The following is a 15,631-nucleotide window of genomic DNA, read 5'->3' on the forward strand; positions in this document are numbered from 1 at the left end:
ATGTTATATTGGGTGTGAGGTATATTAGCACGGCGTTTCGAGTTCTAAGTCCAGACTGCTGACTAGACCAGCAGCCATCGTTATTTACAGTCATAGAAGTGACGCATGTTTTCTGTCTTTCCTTGAGGATGTTCTTACACTGCCTGTACTTGATCCTACAACAACTCCTTTGTAGTGAAATAAATAAAATACTTTTCATTAGTTCTTTTGTATTCTTTCCTTTTTACAGCCTGGGTCCAATTTCTGGCTTTTAAATTCCTGATGTTTATACATATTTACTTATTTGATTAACTTAAGCATAGGAATGAATTAAATGGTAATTGGGGCTTGTGTAGAAAGTTGGATGTCCTACTATCTGCACCCCTTTTGGCGAATATGCCAGTTTGCTAACTCTCTTTGTAGCCAGCTAGGCTTGTTATTTCATTTGATCTGCAAAGCATTTTATTCATAAAAACAACATCGATTTTTACCGGAACATCAGATTGCTTCCTTTAAAACGATGAATGACCAGAAGAGCAACACGTACCTCACATATCTGGAGCTTTTCACTGCCCCAATGTCTGGTTGTCATTATGATTAAAAAATCTTAATCTATTTTGTTCATTTGTTTTAATGTCATTTTATTTTGGTGTTTTTTGCTGCTTAGTTTACCCGTCTAGTGTAATTATGTTGTAGTGATATGTTTTGTGATGTAATTGTTATGAATAATTGAATAAAAAAAAGTACTGCTTTCAGGAAAAAAGGCGGGAAAAAATCTCCTCTACCAGAAATGGGCTCAATTTTTTTCACTTCAACATGTCGGTATTTACAATTGGCGGGAATTCCTATGGAACGTTTGAAGGAGCGGGAGTTGCTAAGGAACCTTTAAACGAGCGGGAATTGCTATGGAACTTTCGAACGAGCGCGAGTTGCTAAGGAACCTTTGAACGAGCGGGAGTTGCTAAGGAGCCTCTAAAGGACCGGGAGTTGCTAAGGAACCTTTGAACGAGCGGGAGTTGCTAAGGAGCCTCTGAACGAGCGGGAGTTGCTAAGGAGCCTCTAAACGAGCGGGAGTTGCTAAGGAACCTTTAAACGAGCGGGAGTTGCTAAGGAGCCTCTAAACGAGCGGGAGTTGCTATGGAGTTTTTGAGCCGTGGAGTCTGTAGCGCTTCACTGAGGGAGCCGTTTAACGCTAATATGAGGGTGATTTAAGGAGGAGCAGGGCGGAGGAGACGGAGAACTGGGGTAAATACCGGGGGTGGAAGAGTCCCAGCGCCGAGAGTCAGAGGAAGAAGGTAAGATATGTGGTTTATTTCGTGTAGAACAACATTAGGTGAGCTAGCTTCGGTGAGGTAGCGTAGCTTAGCTTAGCTTAGCAGTCGAAACAGCCACGGTGCTCTTCGAGTTCCCCGGCGGCTAATTTAGCTTTCTAACCCCGAAAATCAACACCTGACAGATTAAGAACTCCATATTCTCCTGTATTATGATTTATGTGTATACAGAACAATTACTATTTCATTTTTCATCAATAGCTGGTTTATATGTGTAATTTGGACTGTTTACATTGATGCCTTGCGATATTGTCAGCTGTTAACTATTAATAAGCTGTTGTTTATTATCTACACTCTTAAAAATGATGGTTCTTCAAGGGTTCTTTAGTACAGATACAGGTAAATGGTTCTATATAGAACCATGAACACTAAAAAAAACCCTTGCATGACTAAAACTTTCTTCAGGTTCATGTAGAATGTTTTGCATATGGTTATATATAGCTAGAACCTTTTTTGAAAAGGTTTCTTCTGTTCATACAAGCTTGACATGGTAAAAATAGCAGAACCCTTTTCAAAAAGGTTCTGGATAGAGCCATATGTAGCACATTCTTCGTCAGTCGGAAAAACCCTTTCACCATGCAAAGAGCTGTTTGGTCATGCGGAGGGTTCCTTGAGTGTTCATGGTTCCATATAGAACCGTTTCCTTTACTAAAGAGCCCTTAAAGAGCCATTCTTTTTAAGAATGTAGTCTACTATTGCCTGAGCACACGATTCAAGATTTGCTGAAAGGTTCTTTGTTAAGCAGCTATGATGATAATTAATTGCCCCCCCCCCCCTTTGAAGGCGTATGATCCCTAAATGTAACTAAAGCCCAGCAGTGAGGAGCTGAACTTTCCCCTCCTCTGCTGTCCCTGCAGACGGGCAGGGTCGCCTACAGAGAGGCGCTGGTAGCTGTTAATGAAGTAAGGCTGTTTTATTAGAGGGTTATTTGAAGATTTCAACCACCACCCCTTGTAACTCAGTTCCAAGGGGCAAAGAGACACTTGAAAACCAGGAATAGGGGTAAATATAATGAATTAATCACTGTTGCCCCCTGCTGATCCTGAAAAGGAACCCCTCAAACAGACTTACCGCCACATAATGATCATAACAACTGCACTGCGTAACTGTGAGCTCACTAGGCTTCACCTCAGCGTGGAGAAAGTCCTGTACGTAAAGGTCTGGTTTCCTTTTTTAAGTGAACACATTGGTGACTACTTCATTTGGACCATCGGTGTCGATTCACTTGCTTTTCTTTTCCTGTGTTTTAGGTTGCTCCATCTTTCGTTGTTGATGGAAGTCGGGTGGATGCACAGTTTACCAAAAGGAATTTAGGAGCTCCATCGTATGGCCAGCCATCTTCATCCATCTTCCTCCACAATGAGTCTTGGTAAATGTAGAAGTTTATATGAACGGAGGCTGTAGCTGCGTTGTTGTCAAGCGTTAACAAAAGAAAAAAAAGGGACAAAATTATTAGACAAGAGAACCCGAAAAATAAGACAGCCCAAAAAGCACTGATTCAGCTTAAATGCCGCATTATATCATTTTCTTTTGCGATGCTTCTTAAAACGTCATTAGCTCTCAAATCAGCATCAACATATCGATCAATTTGTTGAAGTAGAGCAGGGCAAAAGCATTAAGATCCAAGATATTTAAAATAAAAAATGATTGTGTAATTAAATGGCTGAGATGTAAACAGAGTCGTTCAGAGCGGTTTGGTGTGCAACGGTGTCCACCACTGCAAATGACAGCATGTGATATTGGTCATGACATGTTTTACTACACGTCATTTTCTGTAGCGAGGTTCAAGGAAAGATTTACTTTTGCTTAGAATCTTGTTTATAGGTGAATGCATTGCCGCCTGTAAGATTTGGGAACAGGTTTTGTGATCAATATTGCTGCCGTTATTTAAAACGTGATTATTATTTCTATACATTTGGGGCCAGACATGTTTATGTAGTCAAAAAGACCTACATCTTTCTTGGCTTGAAGCTTGAACACTGACAGTACTGTGGCGGACTGCCAGATGTTTGTTGTTGTGGTGTCACAGCACATGGGCGCTTGGTCGTCTCTGACTGGTCACACCTGTCTACAGGTAGTTCTTAAGCTTTGTGTCATTGGGTTGAATTTTCCAACTCAAACATATCGTCAGTATTAAGCAGATTTCACCTTTCAGCCTCTTTAGGACTAACAAATCAATATCATTGTACAAATGCACTTCACAATGAGAGCTGAGCTATAAAACAAACGGAACGGCTTTCCAACAGTTGTAGAAACCAACACAATCAAAACTGCCAACAGAAAATCTTAAACGAAATAAATACAGTAGTATGTAAAACTGACTTCTGTAGTCAGACAAAAATATCTGTACACTTTCTGCCTCGTCTATAAATTTCAGTTTCATCGTGTCAGTATTAGTGTTTGATATACTTGATTGAATCTGAAGGTTTGATTGTATTTAAACAGTCAGACGATTAGCACCAGTAAAATGCTGAGAATAAATAAACTAGTATTATTCAGATTGAAATGACTGATGATGAAGAGACTTTACTGCCCTTAAAGCACTGGATCAGACACTTTTTCTACCATGTAGAATTTCAGTGAACTAAGCGCTTATGTAAAAGAGTTCATACTGATCCCCTGAAGTAAAGGGAGAGTGGCGCCACCATGTGGTGACTAAAATAAACACTTTTTATAACTACAAGCTCATAAGCTTTCGCTATTTTACTACGTCGGCATTCAGCTGGTCAGTGTGCTCTCTGCAGTGATTCGTCCGTTCTGAGATTGGCTGTTAATAAATAAGTGGAAAAAGTGTCCTGTGGTCCAACAAATCAACATTTGAAATTCTTTTTGGAAATCATGGACGCTGTGTCGTTACATGATTTGGTAGTTTTTCATATGGTTTGGTAGATCATACGATGGTTTGGTAGTTTTTTTTTAAGGTTTGGTGGTTCATACTATGGTTTGGTAATTATTTGATATGGTTTTGTAGTTCATAAGATGGTTTGGCAGTTTTTCAATCAGTCAACCTTTATTGGACACTGAGGGTGACCCTCATTTACAATGCAGCCAAGTATCATACAGAAAAGAGTAAATACATATTTGTGATGTTAAAAGTATATTAAAGAAAACAAAGTGTGACCAAGAAATTATCAAAACAGTATATAAAAATAGAAATTAGCATGTGCTAAGACAAATAAGACAAAAATCAAGACAACCAATTAAAACTAATAAACAGATTAGTGCTAAAAAATACATGAACCATGCATATAAAAGTAAGAAAATATTGTTGAGTACAGTAAGAACAATCATAATGTAGAAAACTACAAAACAACTGTAATTATCAAATAATAAGAGTAAGCATAACAAATAATATAAAAATAATAAAAGCATGTCAATTAATTTGAGAGCATATGCAGTCTGTGTTAGTCCACAGCAGTGCTTGAGTCAGGTGAGATGTTTAGCACATTGAAAGCTTGTCGCTGTAGTATAAGTTCCCTTAGATTCCCCTTAAGAACAGAGAAATAGTCATTCAGCTTTTTTACCAGGTTCCAGTTGTTAAACATGTAGTCGAGATAAGCGTCTAAAGAGTTTTTGCAATATTGGTTCCCATAGACAGGATGCTTGATACTTGGAGTCATACGTCCAACCTCATAATCACGAGCTATGCAGTGTGTCAGTTGGCACGCTCTGTAACACCATGCTCCTGGTAATAGCGATTTTTCAAGTCTGATGGAAGAACGTTTGTGCTTCTTGTACTTTTCTAACAGATCCTGTAAGTCCTTCTGATAAATGTCAGTCACGGTGCTGATAGAGCTCATGCGGACTTTAAGGTCTTTCTGAATCGAGTTACTCCCTGCCACCTTCAGCCGGGCTGCGTGAACGAGCATCTGCGAATGGAAGGCGGCGCCGTTGATCCAGTGCTTCATGGCACGGGTGCTCATTTGGTCGTCGTGTAGCATGGAGTTCCTCAGACGGGTCAGCTGGTCACTCAGCTGTTTCTCCCAATGTTCGGTCTCCTCCAGCGCCTTCAGCGGTTCCCACATATGCATCCTGAGACGCTTCATGTACTCGTCCATGATGTCTCTCACACCCGAAGCCTTTTCCTCAGCAAACACGCGACGCATCATGTTCAGCGTGTTGTCACCACTGTCCATGGCTGAAGATAGCAGTGCGAGATCCAGGATGAAGGAAAGGATCAGTGCACCTAATCCCACTGCATTTGGTACCCCTTTGAAACTGGCTATAACTGCACCGAGACTTGCCAAGTAGTTTGGAGCTTTGCCAATTGCGTCTGTTAGCAGTTTGGAAGAGTAGTCTTCCAGGACGGCTGTTGAATTCAATCCCGAATACCTTGTCAAGGAGTCGTCGATGTCGATATCGGGCATCAAACCAGATTCCAGAGCCAAGCTAAACAGATCAGCCATGAAAAGCTCTTCTTCTTCCTTAGAATAACTTTCCCCCATGATCAGAGTAATAAATGTAGCTCAACCTTGGAAAAGCACAGATCAAGACGAGGTAATGTGAGTTAAATTTAATTCAGGGTCTCCAGTGATTCTGGTGTGTTCTTCATATACAGGTCAAGAGAAAAAAAGGCATTGAGTTCTTTATGTTCGTTCACTCTGCTCTTTCTGGCCAAATTCCTAGAGCATGTGGTAACACGATCATGGCTTGGCAGAAAAAAACAACTAAAACTCTCACTGGTTCAAAATAAAAGTCTGGCCAAACATGTCAGAACATCTGACATAACTGATTTAATTGTAATGTTTTCTTAATACATACAATATTTTCATATAATCTTGTATATTAAGAGTTAGGTGTTTATTCTCTACTCTCACTCCACTCACTACAAGTAACCAGATCAAAAACAATGCGCATGCTTAGTGTAGACGTTACCATGACAAGCAGCATCATGTGATTCCAGTCAGAGTGAGATGAGCAGCAATGAGCAACACTTGTTTTTAATGACTTTAAAATGACATCAGACTCAGGTAAACGTCCTTCACATGTCCTTATTAAAGAAGGCCGAGAGGAAGACGTTGTGTATTCTGAGACACAAAAGCTGGACGTCCGTCTCACCGCCGTCTTTTAAAGATCAGAGCATAAATTTCGTCTCCTCTGCAGACCAGTTTCTGCTCCACCACGTCGAACGTTATAAATTTTCACTGACGCGACAAACATGATCAGAACGGACTTCAACTTTCCGATAGGGAATCTAATCAGATACAGGCATTTACACTGATATTGTTCTTCTATTTAACTGATTATTTACAGGATTGCCCACCTCGTTTACTCAGAAGGAAACTGTATTATGAATTCTTTAACTGCTGTGGACTGCACATATCGAAAAATAAGTCGCCATTTCAAAATAAAAGCTCTTCTAAGTTGTTCAGTGTTCAAGATTTAAGAATCTGTTGTCATATGTACAGGAAACGGGTACGCCACACAATGGAATTCTTTTTCTGAACTTCCTTCCTTCCTTCTGCTCTCTACCATGTAATATTAACTTATTTTTTCCACCTTGGTAAATATTTAGTGCATTTATGTGTATATATCACTGCCTCTTTAGCAGGGCTGAACTGAACTGAATGGCTTTAGAACACTTTTAAAGAACGACTTTGAATCAAGACTCCTAACTAAAATCTTAAACAAAATGATTATAGTTTTATGTAAACATCATACAAAAGAAACCCTGTCTTCTGTGGTAAATCAGCCAAAAATCTCTGCACTCTTTCTGCTTCAACAGTCAGTTTCACTGTAGCAGTATTGCAAATTGATATTCTTGATTTAATGGGACTATTTGACTATATTTAAATGTCAATTATATGATTAGTACCAGAAAAATAATGAGAATAAATTGAACTAGTATTCAGACTGAAATGAGTGATAGTGAGGTCAAGGCATTTACTCACCTGGATCAGACACTTTTTCAACAATGTAGAATACACAGTGATCTAAGCACTTATGGGAAAAGAGTTCATAGTGATCGCTAGAGATAAAAGGAAAAATTATTGCACTATAACTACAAGCTCAGAGGCCTTCACCACGTTGGCATACAGCTGGTCAGTGTGTTCCTCTTGGTCATCAGATTGGCTGTTAACAGATAATAAATCAGGCTTTATGTTGTGTCAACATGATAAAAGGACTGTCACGACCAGGCAGGGATAAGATGAGCGCAGGCTGGATTAATGAGGCTTTATTAAAAACGGCAAATGTTGTTGAATTGTTTGCTACAAAAATGTAAGAAGTTTTGTCCATCTCCATTTTGGAGCTACATGGTTTGAGACAGGGGCCATATGCTCTACTCGCTAATGACTTTTAATAATGGCAGTCTAATTAATGCAGCACATAAATGTACAATTGCTCCCTAATCCAGTCTTCAGGGATCTTGCTCTGCTCAGTCTGTTTACATGCCTGAGCCAGATGTATTCTACTGCATGCTGAATTCATTTCGCTGTAGTAGGAGTTCCTTTATGTTCTTCCTAAGATCAATGAAATACGCTTTCAGCTCTTCTGCCTGGTTCCACTTACTTAACATGTAGTCGAAGTAGACATCCGATGGCACTTCCTGACAACGACGACTCCCAGACAAACTAGTTTCAGCGTACAGTTCAGTCTCACGATCCCAGACAAGGTATATTGTTGCAAGTCTGGAACACGGGAGTAAAAGTCTAGACACTACTATCATTATGATCGAGATGGTAGAACGCTTGTAACTAGTGTACTTCTCTAGCAGCTCATGTAAGTGTTTCTGATAGAAGTCGGTCACAGTGCTGACAGATGTCACATGGCCTTGAAGGTCCATCTCGCAGCTCGAGTTGTTCACTGCCATCTTCAGCCGGGCTGAATGAACCAGCATCTGCAAATGGAAGGCGGCGCCGTTTGTCCAGTGCTTCATGGACCGGGTGCTCATTTGGTCCTCGTGGAGCATGGAGTTCCTCAGACGGGTCAGCTGGTCACTCAGCTGTTTCTCCAAACACTCCGTCTCCTCCAGTGCCTTCAGCGGGTCATTCACATGCATGCTGAGGCGCTTTATATACTCGTCCATAGAATCTCTGATACCTGAAGCTTTTTCCTCTCCGAACACACGACGCACCATGTTCAACGTGCTGTCACTGTGCTGTTCTTCAGCTAAAGACCTGATTATGAGGTCCAGCATGACGGAAATGACCAGTGCACCCAGTCCCACTGCATTTGGTACATGTTTGAAAGTAGTTAGGGCTGAGCCCAGGTTTGTCACGTAGTCTGGAGCTTTGCCTTCCAGGTCCCGTAGCAGATCAGAAGAGTAGCTCTTTAGTTGAGCTGCTGAATTCAGTCCTGAGAACTTCACCAAGGATTCATCAATGCCAATATCAGGGATCATGCCAGATTGCTTTGCCAGATTGAACATCATGGAGACAATGTGCTCTTTCTCTTTTTCTTTCTTAGAATTCCTGTTACCCATGGTGAGCATGGCGTGACTGCCAAGGAACCGAGTACCGCTGTGTTCTTTAAGGCTGGCAGATGAAAGACCCCAAGATCCTCCAATCAGCATTCACTCTCCCTGCTCTTACTGGACAGACAGCAGGGCTCTGACATGAGCATCATTCTCATTGGTTCTTGCACTGCTGAGGAATGCACACATAGAAAACAAGTCAGATTTTCAAAATAAAAGTCCTATTAAGTTGCTCTAAATTCTAGAGTTTGTCATATGTTCAGGAAACAGATACACTGTACATTGAAATTTTTTCTTTACGTTTCCATCTACTCTTCCATCTACTCCATCTACTGCTCTCTGCCATGTAATATATACACACAAATGCACTAAACAAGGTGGAAAAATGTAGGTTTATATATCACCACTTCTTTAGCATTGCTAAACTGAACTGAATGGCTTTAGAACAGTTCTGAAGACCGACTTTCAATTAAAACTTTGAGCTAAAATGTTCAACAAAGTCAAGGCACGTACTGTGTTTATGGCCCTGGATCTTTTTCTAAGAAAAAGACCTGAGGTAATGGAAGAATGGTGCCACAGTGTGGTGATCAAAATAATAACAAGCTCATAAGTCTTTACTACAGTGATGAATATCCAGTGTGTTAGGGACAGAATCTTTCTGAATGTGTTCATACCCTTAATCCTGGCAGGCAGCTGGTCAGCATGTTTTCTGAAGTGGTTCCTCTGTTTTCATAACCTTCAGAGTGGGTGTTAAAAGGCAGAGGACTCCTGATCAAAGTCTAATATATTACCTGAAAACTGGCACCACATATGCCATTTTCCATTCGTCCAGAATCTATCACACGCTTATATATGCATGTATTTATATAATCTAGGACGCTGTGCAATATGTTAATAAAAACAAAATGCAATGATGGGAAGATCATTTAAACTATTTTTTTTATTTAACAAGGGATCAAATGTTGAGACTGAGAAATTTTATTTTCTGTTAAAAATATTTGCCTGTCTTGAATTTGATGCCAACAAAAGGCTTTAGTCTAAAGTTGTGCAATGCTAAAAAAAAAAAAAAACACTTGGTGGTTAATTGGCAACAGATCAGTAACATGATTGGGTATAAAAAAGCATCTCAGAGAGGTGGAGACTTTCAGAAGTAAAGATGAGGAGGGGTTCACCACTCTGAAAGACTGAGCAAATAGTGCAACAATTCGAGAGCAACATTTCTCAACATGAAATAGCAAAGAAGTTCCGCTTTTCCATGTCTACGGTAAATAATAATAAAAGATTCAGAGAATCTGGAGAAATCTCTGTATGTAAGGGACCAGTATTAGCTGACCGTGATGTTTGGGCCCTCAGGCAGCACTGCATTAAAAACAGACATGATTCTGTAGTGGAAATCACTGCATGGGCTCAGAAACACTTCTGAAAAACACTGTCTGTGAACACAGTTCATCACTGCATCCACAAATGCAGTAAAACTCAAACACAAAGAAGAAACCAAATATAAACAGGATCCAGAAATGCTGCTACCTTCTCTGGGCCAGAGCTCGTTTAAAATGGACTAAGGGGAAATGGAAAAGTGTCCTGTTCTTTTGAATTTGAAATTCTTTGTGGAAATCATGGACACTGTGTCTTCCGGGCTAAAGACCACTTAGCTTATCAGTGCACAGTTCAAAAGCCAGTATTCAAGATTGTTTAGGGGCATTAGTGCACATGGAATGGGTGACGTGCTCATTATTGCTGAATGATATTTACATGTTCTGGTAGATATTTGATGTGGTTTGGTAGTTCGTACTATGTTGGTTATTTCCTATGGTTTGGTGGTTTTTGTTATGGTTTAGTAGTTCATACTATGGTTTGGTAGTTATTTGATATGGTTTTGTAGTTCATTAAATGATTTGGTAGTTTTTTTACTAACTACATTAGTGATATATTTAAATGTGAATTTTTCCATCTTGCCATATGCCAAAGTACAACCCCAATTCCAATGAAGTTGGGACATTGTGTAAAACATAAATAAAAACAGAATACGATGATTTGCAAATCCTTTTCAACCTATATTCAGTTGAATCATGGACGTCGTGTCCTCCGGGCCAAAGAAGAAAAGGACTGTCTGGATTGTAATCAGCACTAAGTTCAAAAGCCAGCATCTCTGATGGTGTGGGGGTGTGGTAGTGCCCATGGCAGGGGTAACTTGCACATCTGTGAAGGCCCCATTAATGCTGAAAGGTACATACAGGTTTTGGAGCAACATCTGCTGCCATCCAAGCAGCGTCTTTTTCAGGGACGTCCTGCTTATTTCAGCAAGACGATGCCAAGCCACATTCTGCACGTGTTACAACAGCGTGGCTTCGTAGTAAAAGAGTGCGGGTACTAGACTGACCTGCCTGCAGTCCAGACCTGTCTCCCATTGAAAATGTGTGGCACATTATGAAGCATAAAATATGACGACGGAGCCCCCGCACTGTTGAGCAACTGAAGTTGTACGTCAAGCAAGAATGGGTAAGAATTCCACCTTCAAAGCTTCAACAATTTGTGTCCTCAGTTCCCAAATGCTTATTGAGTGCTGTTAAAAGGAAAGGTGATGTAACACAGTGGTAAACACGCCCCTGTCCCAACTTCTTTGGAACGTGTTGCAGGCATCAAATTCAAAATGAGTGAATATTTGCAGAAAACAATAAAGTTTATCTGTTTGAACATTAAATATCTCGTCTTTGTAGTGTATTCAATTGAATATAGGTTGAAAAGGATTTGCAAATCATCGTCTTTTGTTTTTATTTATGTTTTATACAACGTCCCAACTTCATTGGAATTGGGCTTGTACCTTACCGACCCTTTTTATTCCAGCTTGTAGCTTTGACTTTAAAACCAATGGTTTGTAACATAATGATCAGCTGCGTCAAAACCTTTGGAAAGATGAATGAAAAGGGCAGCACAATAAGGCCGTTTAAAACAAGTGTGACGGCAGGTATGATGCTGTATTTTCCTCTAAAATCTGATTGTTAGGTGCACAGGATAGAGTTCCCACAAAGGAATGAGTTGAAACATGAGAATTTAGATATAGGTCTGTAATTATCGAGATCTGATGCCTCCCTCCCTTGTGTAGCAGAATAACATGAGCTGTTTTCCAGATACTGGGAAATTCGCAAAATTAAAACTTGAAAGATTAAAAATGTACATGTTTTAAAATGACTTGTGCTGCTAGGCATAAAAGTAATGGTCCAATTTACCCTGATTTTTTAAATATAATTTAGTAGTTCATGCTGAGGTTTAGTAGTTTTTGCCATGGTGTGCTAGTTCATGCTATGTTTTGGTATTTTCATATTATAATAAATAATAAATGAGTTCATATTATGGGTTAGTAATTTTTGTATAGTTTCATTGTTTTTCGGTATGGTTTGTTAGTTCTTGTTATGGTTTGCTAGTCTTTGCCATAGGTTTAATAAATCGCATCATAAAGTCTATAAATCACTTCTTGTTAAAATACTAAAAAGGCCTAAAGGCTACTGTTACTGTAGCTGTGCATTGTATGGTTTGGCTTTAATAACTGATGTAATCACTGCGTAAAAATCTTGTAAACCTCTGAACTTGATTGGTGAACATTCTAAGTGTGGACGGCTGCGGCACGGCTTTATCAGTTTAACAAGGACGACCATACATAAAGTATAAAGAAGAGGATCTACTTTGTGCTGCTACAGAATGTTCGATAGTCTGATAACATCAGAGCTAATTCAGGAAATGATGAGACAACTAGAATGACCTTTTTGAAGTCATGGGCGTGTTTTCAGACATCCGATAGAAACTTGGCTCCTACTGCCTGTGTTCCACTTTTGTTTAAAACTGTGTTAATAATTGTTAATAATTGCATTCAAATTAATTCGAGAACATATTCAGTCTGTGTTAGTTCACAGCAGTGCTTGAGTCAGGTGAGATGTTTAGCACATTGAAAGCTTGTCGCTGTAGTATAAGTTCCCTTAGATTCCCCTTAAGAACAGAGAAATAGTCATTCAGCTTTTTTACCAGGTTCCAGTTGTTAAACATGTAGTTGAGATAAGCGTCTAAAGAGTTTTTGCAATATTGGTTCCCATAGACAGGATGCTTGATACTTGGAGTCATTCGTCCAACTTCATAATCACGAGCTATGCAGTGTGTCAGTTCGCACGCTCTGTAACACCATGCTCCTCTTCTTGATGATTTTTCAAGTCTGATGGAAGAACGTTTGTGCTTCTTGTACTTTTCTAACAGATCCTGTAAGTCCTTCTGATAAATGTCAGTCACGGTGCTGATAGAGCTCATGCGGACTTTAAGGTCTTTCTGAATCGAGTTACTCCCTGCCACCTTCAGCCGGGCTGCGTGAACGAGCATCTGCGAATGGAAGGCGGCGCCGTTGATCCAGTGCTTCATGGCACGGGTGCTCATTTGGTCGTCGTGGAGCATGGAGTTCCTCAGACGGGTCAGCTGGTCACTCAGCTGTTTCTCCCAATGTTCGGTCTCCTCCAGCGCCTTCAGCGGTTCCCACATATGCATCCTGAGACGCTTCATGTACTCGTCCATGATGTCTCTCACACCCGAAGCCTTTTCCTCAGCAAACACGCGACGCATCATGTTCAGCGTGTTGTCACCACTGTCCATGGTTGAAGGTAGCAGTGCGAGATCCAGGATGAAGGAAAGGATCAGTGCACCTAATCCCACTGCATTTGGTACCCCTTTGAAACTGGCTATAACTGCACCGAGACTTGCCACATAGTTTGGAGCTTTGCCAATCGCGTCTGTTAGCAGTTTGGAAGAGTAGTCTTCCAGGATGGCTGTTGAATTCAATCCCGAATACCTTGTCAAGGAGTCGTCGATGTCGATGTCGGGCATCAAACCAGATTCCAGAGCCAAGCTAAACAGATCAGCCATGAAAAGCTCTTCTTCTTCCTTAGAATAACTTTCCCCCATGATCAGAGTAATAAATGTAGCTCAACCTTGGAAAAGCGCAGATCAAGGCGAGGTAATGTGAGTTAAATCTAATTCAGGGTCTCCGGTGATTCTGGTGTGTTCTTCATATACAGGTCAAGAGAAAAAAAGGCATTGAGTTCTTTATGTTCGTTCACTCTGCTCTTTCTGGCCAAATTCCTGGAGCATGTGGTAACACGATCATGGCTTGGCAGAAAAAAACCAACTAAAACTCTCACTGGTTCAAAATAAAAGTCTGGCCAAACATGTCAGAACATCTGAACTTGAATAATCAGACCAAGAAATCTGCAAATAGATCTGATGTGGCTGAAAGTTTTTTTTTTTTTTTTTTTTTTTTTTTTTTTGTTTAATTCTTTTGGGGTTTTTTTTTTTTTGTGTTCACAAAATAATAATTTTTCCTGACAACTAAAACCCAGTAATACTGAATGATTAAAGATTAAGTCTGAGATGTTTATTCTGACTCTATTCAACAATCCGATGAAAATCCCCATTTATATGCTCACTACAAGCAATCCAATCCAATATGACAATCACTTGAGAATCCGAATAGATAGAGGATCACAACAATCACTTGTTGTAGACATTTGCATGAAATCCCTAAATTCCTTGCAGTTGCACGTTGAGAAACGTTGTTCTTAAACTGTTGGACTATTTGCTCATGCAGTTGTTCACAAAGTGGTGAACCTCGCCCCGTCCTTGCTTATGAACTACTGAGCCTTTCAGGGATGCTGCCTTTATACCCAATCATGACACTCACCTGTTTCAAATTAACCTATTCACCTGTGGAATGCTCCAAACAGGTGTTTTTTGAGAATTCCTCAACTTTTCCAGTCTTTTGTTGTCCCTGTCCCAACTTCTTTGGAACACGTTGTAGGCACCAAATTCAAAATGAGTTGTAGTTACAGGATTACCCATTTCGCTCAGTCGAATAAAAACTGTATTTGAATGCACTCACTCAGACTAGACTATTCAGATTGAGGTGTTTACATGGATGTGTTCTATTCTGATTGAGCTGTTAGTCAGATTATTAACGGAGTATTAGGCTGCATGTAAATGTGGCTATAGTTCAGAAAAAAATGAAATTGACGTGATTTTCCTGCTTAGCCCAAAGGCAGTCGACGTGTTTGGTGTCCACGTTTTGCTTCTTTAGTTTAGAACTGGAGCAGCTAGGCTAACGGTGCTAACAAACACTCGATGTAAATAGTCACCAAAACCATTTTCACAAATACATGCCAGAATTTTCCTGTGTTCAATTCAAATGTCAGACTAGTTTAAAGAAGAGAATTTGGTAAACCTGCATGGACAGGACTTAATTACACACTTGAGCTAAAGTTTAAACTACATCATCGTCCATGAAACGTCCTTCTTTCTGGTACTGTTCCTTCAAAACCTGAGAGCCTGTAGTGCCGGGTTGCAGTGATTCTATTTAGCAGAAACAGAACAAAGTCTGGGTTCTTCACCCGAAGAAACCATTCTGAAGTCTTTAGCTGAACCAAGTACATTTTTACAGATTACACCTACCTCAAAGAAGTGAAGCCACGGTAAATGCTGTTTACTTTTTCTCCATCTTCATCATTCTCACTTACGATCACGCCACAAGAAGCTAAGAGGACGAGGTTGAAGTTGGCTTCCTGTTCGGCAGCTTCTTGTTCAACATTTCCATTCCACCTTAAATGGTGCAGCAGTTGTGTTCTGCTCCCTGAGGTGGTGCAGAGTAACTGCTCCACCACTTAAGGTCAAATGCAAAATTCAGATAAGAAGCTTCAGCTTCGTGTGAAGAGGTGGTCCAGGAAGTTACTGGTGGGTCCAGCATCCAACCTGACTCATTTCTTCATGTGTATTTACAGGTTGAAACATATTGCTCGTATCCCCATTTTTCAGTTTTGACATACTTTGAAAGTGTCTATTGCTCTTTACATTGTGTGTAAATTTTATGATGAATGGACCAAAG

General features: G+C 40.1%; 2 protein-coding genes and 1 long non-coding RNA gene across 3 annotated transcripts; 1 reads left to right on the forward strand and 2 right to left on the reverse strand.

Annotated features, from left to right (window-relative positions):
* The first annotated feature begins 904 nt into the window (after window positions 1–904).
* On the forward strand, window positions 905–8,963 carry LOC108441700. Its single transcript, XR_001858965.2, has 3 exons — window positions 905–1,274; window positions 2,561–2,679; window positions 8,718–8,963. It is a non-coding gene; the product is annotated as an uncharacterized LOC108441700 (long non-coding RNA).
* On the reverse strand, window positions 4,299–13,944 carry LOC108441698. Its single transcript, XM_017721365.2, has 2 exons — window positions 12,967–13,944; window positions 4,299–5,059 (listed from the first exon to the last, which is right to left on the reverse strand). The coding sequence occupies exons 1-2, from the start codon at window positions 13,660–13,662 to the stop codon at window positions 4,715–4,717; spliced, it is 1,041 nt and encodes a 346-aa protein (XP_017576854.2). The 5' UTR covers window positions 13,663–13,944; the 3' UTR covers window positions 4,299–4,714.
* LOC108441699 lies at window positions 4,302–8,839 on the reverse strand. Its single transcript, XM_017721366.2, has 2 exons — window positions 7,821–8,839; window positions 4,302–5,781 (listed from the first exon to the last, which is right to left on the reverse strand). Exons 1-2 carry the CDS (start codon window positions 8,821–8,823, stop codon window positions 5,777–5,779), a joined length of 1,008 nt encoding a protein of 335 aa, XP_017576855.1. The 5' UTR covers window positions 8,824–8,839; the 3' UTR covers window positions 4,302–5,776.
* Window positions 13,945–15,631: the final 1,687 nt, after the last annotated feature.

The sequence above is a fragment of the Pygocentrus nattereri genome, chromosome 22, assembly GCF_015220715.1.
Source record: "Pygocentrus nattereri isolate fPygNat1 chromosome 22, fPygNat1.pri, whole genome shotgun sequence".
Classification (NCBI taxonomy): domain Eukaryota; kingdom Metazoa; phylum Chordata; class Actinopteri; order Characiformes; family Serrasalmidae; genus Pygocentrus; species Pygocentrus nattereri.

Coding starts and splice junctions, on each gene's coding strand:
- LOC108441699 (XM_017721366.2), bottom strand. CDS start 8,823: ATGCTGATTGGAGGATCTTGGGGTCTTTCATCTGCCAGCCTTAAAGAA.
- LOC108441698 (XM_017721365.2), bottom strand. CDS start 13,662: ATGGGGGAAAGTTATTCTAAGGAAGAAGAAGAGCTTTTCATGGCTGAT. Junction 5,060..12,966: donor ATCAGAAGGACTTACAGGAT/CTGTTAGAAAAG, acceptor GACTTACAGGAT/CTGTTAGAAAAGTACAAGAA.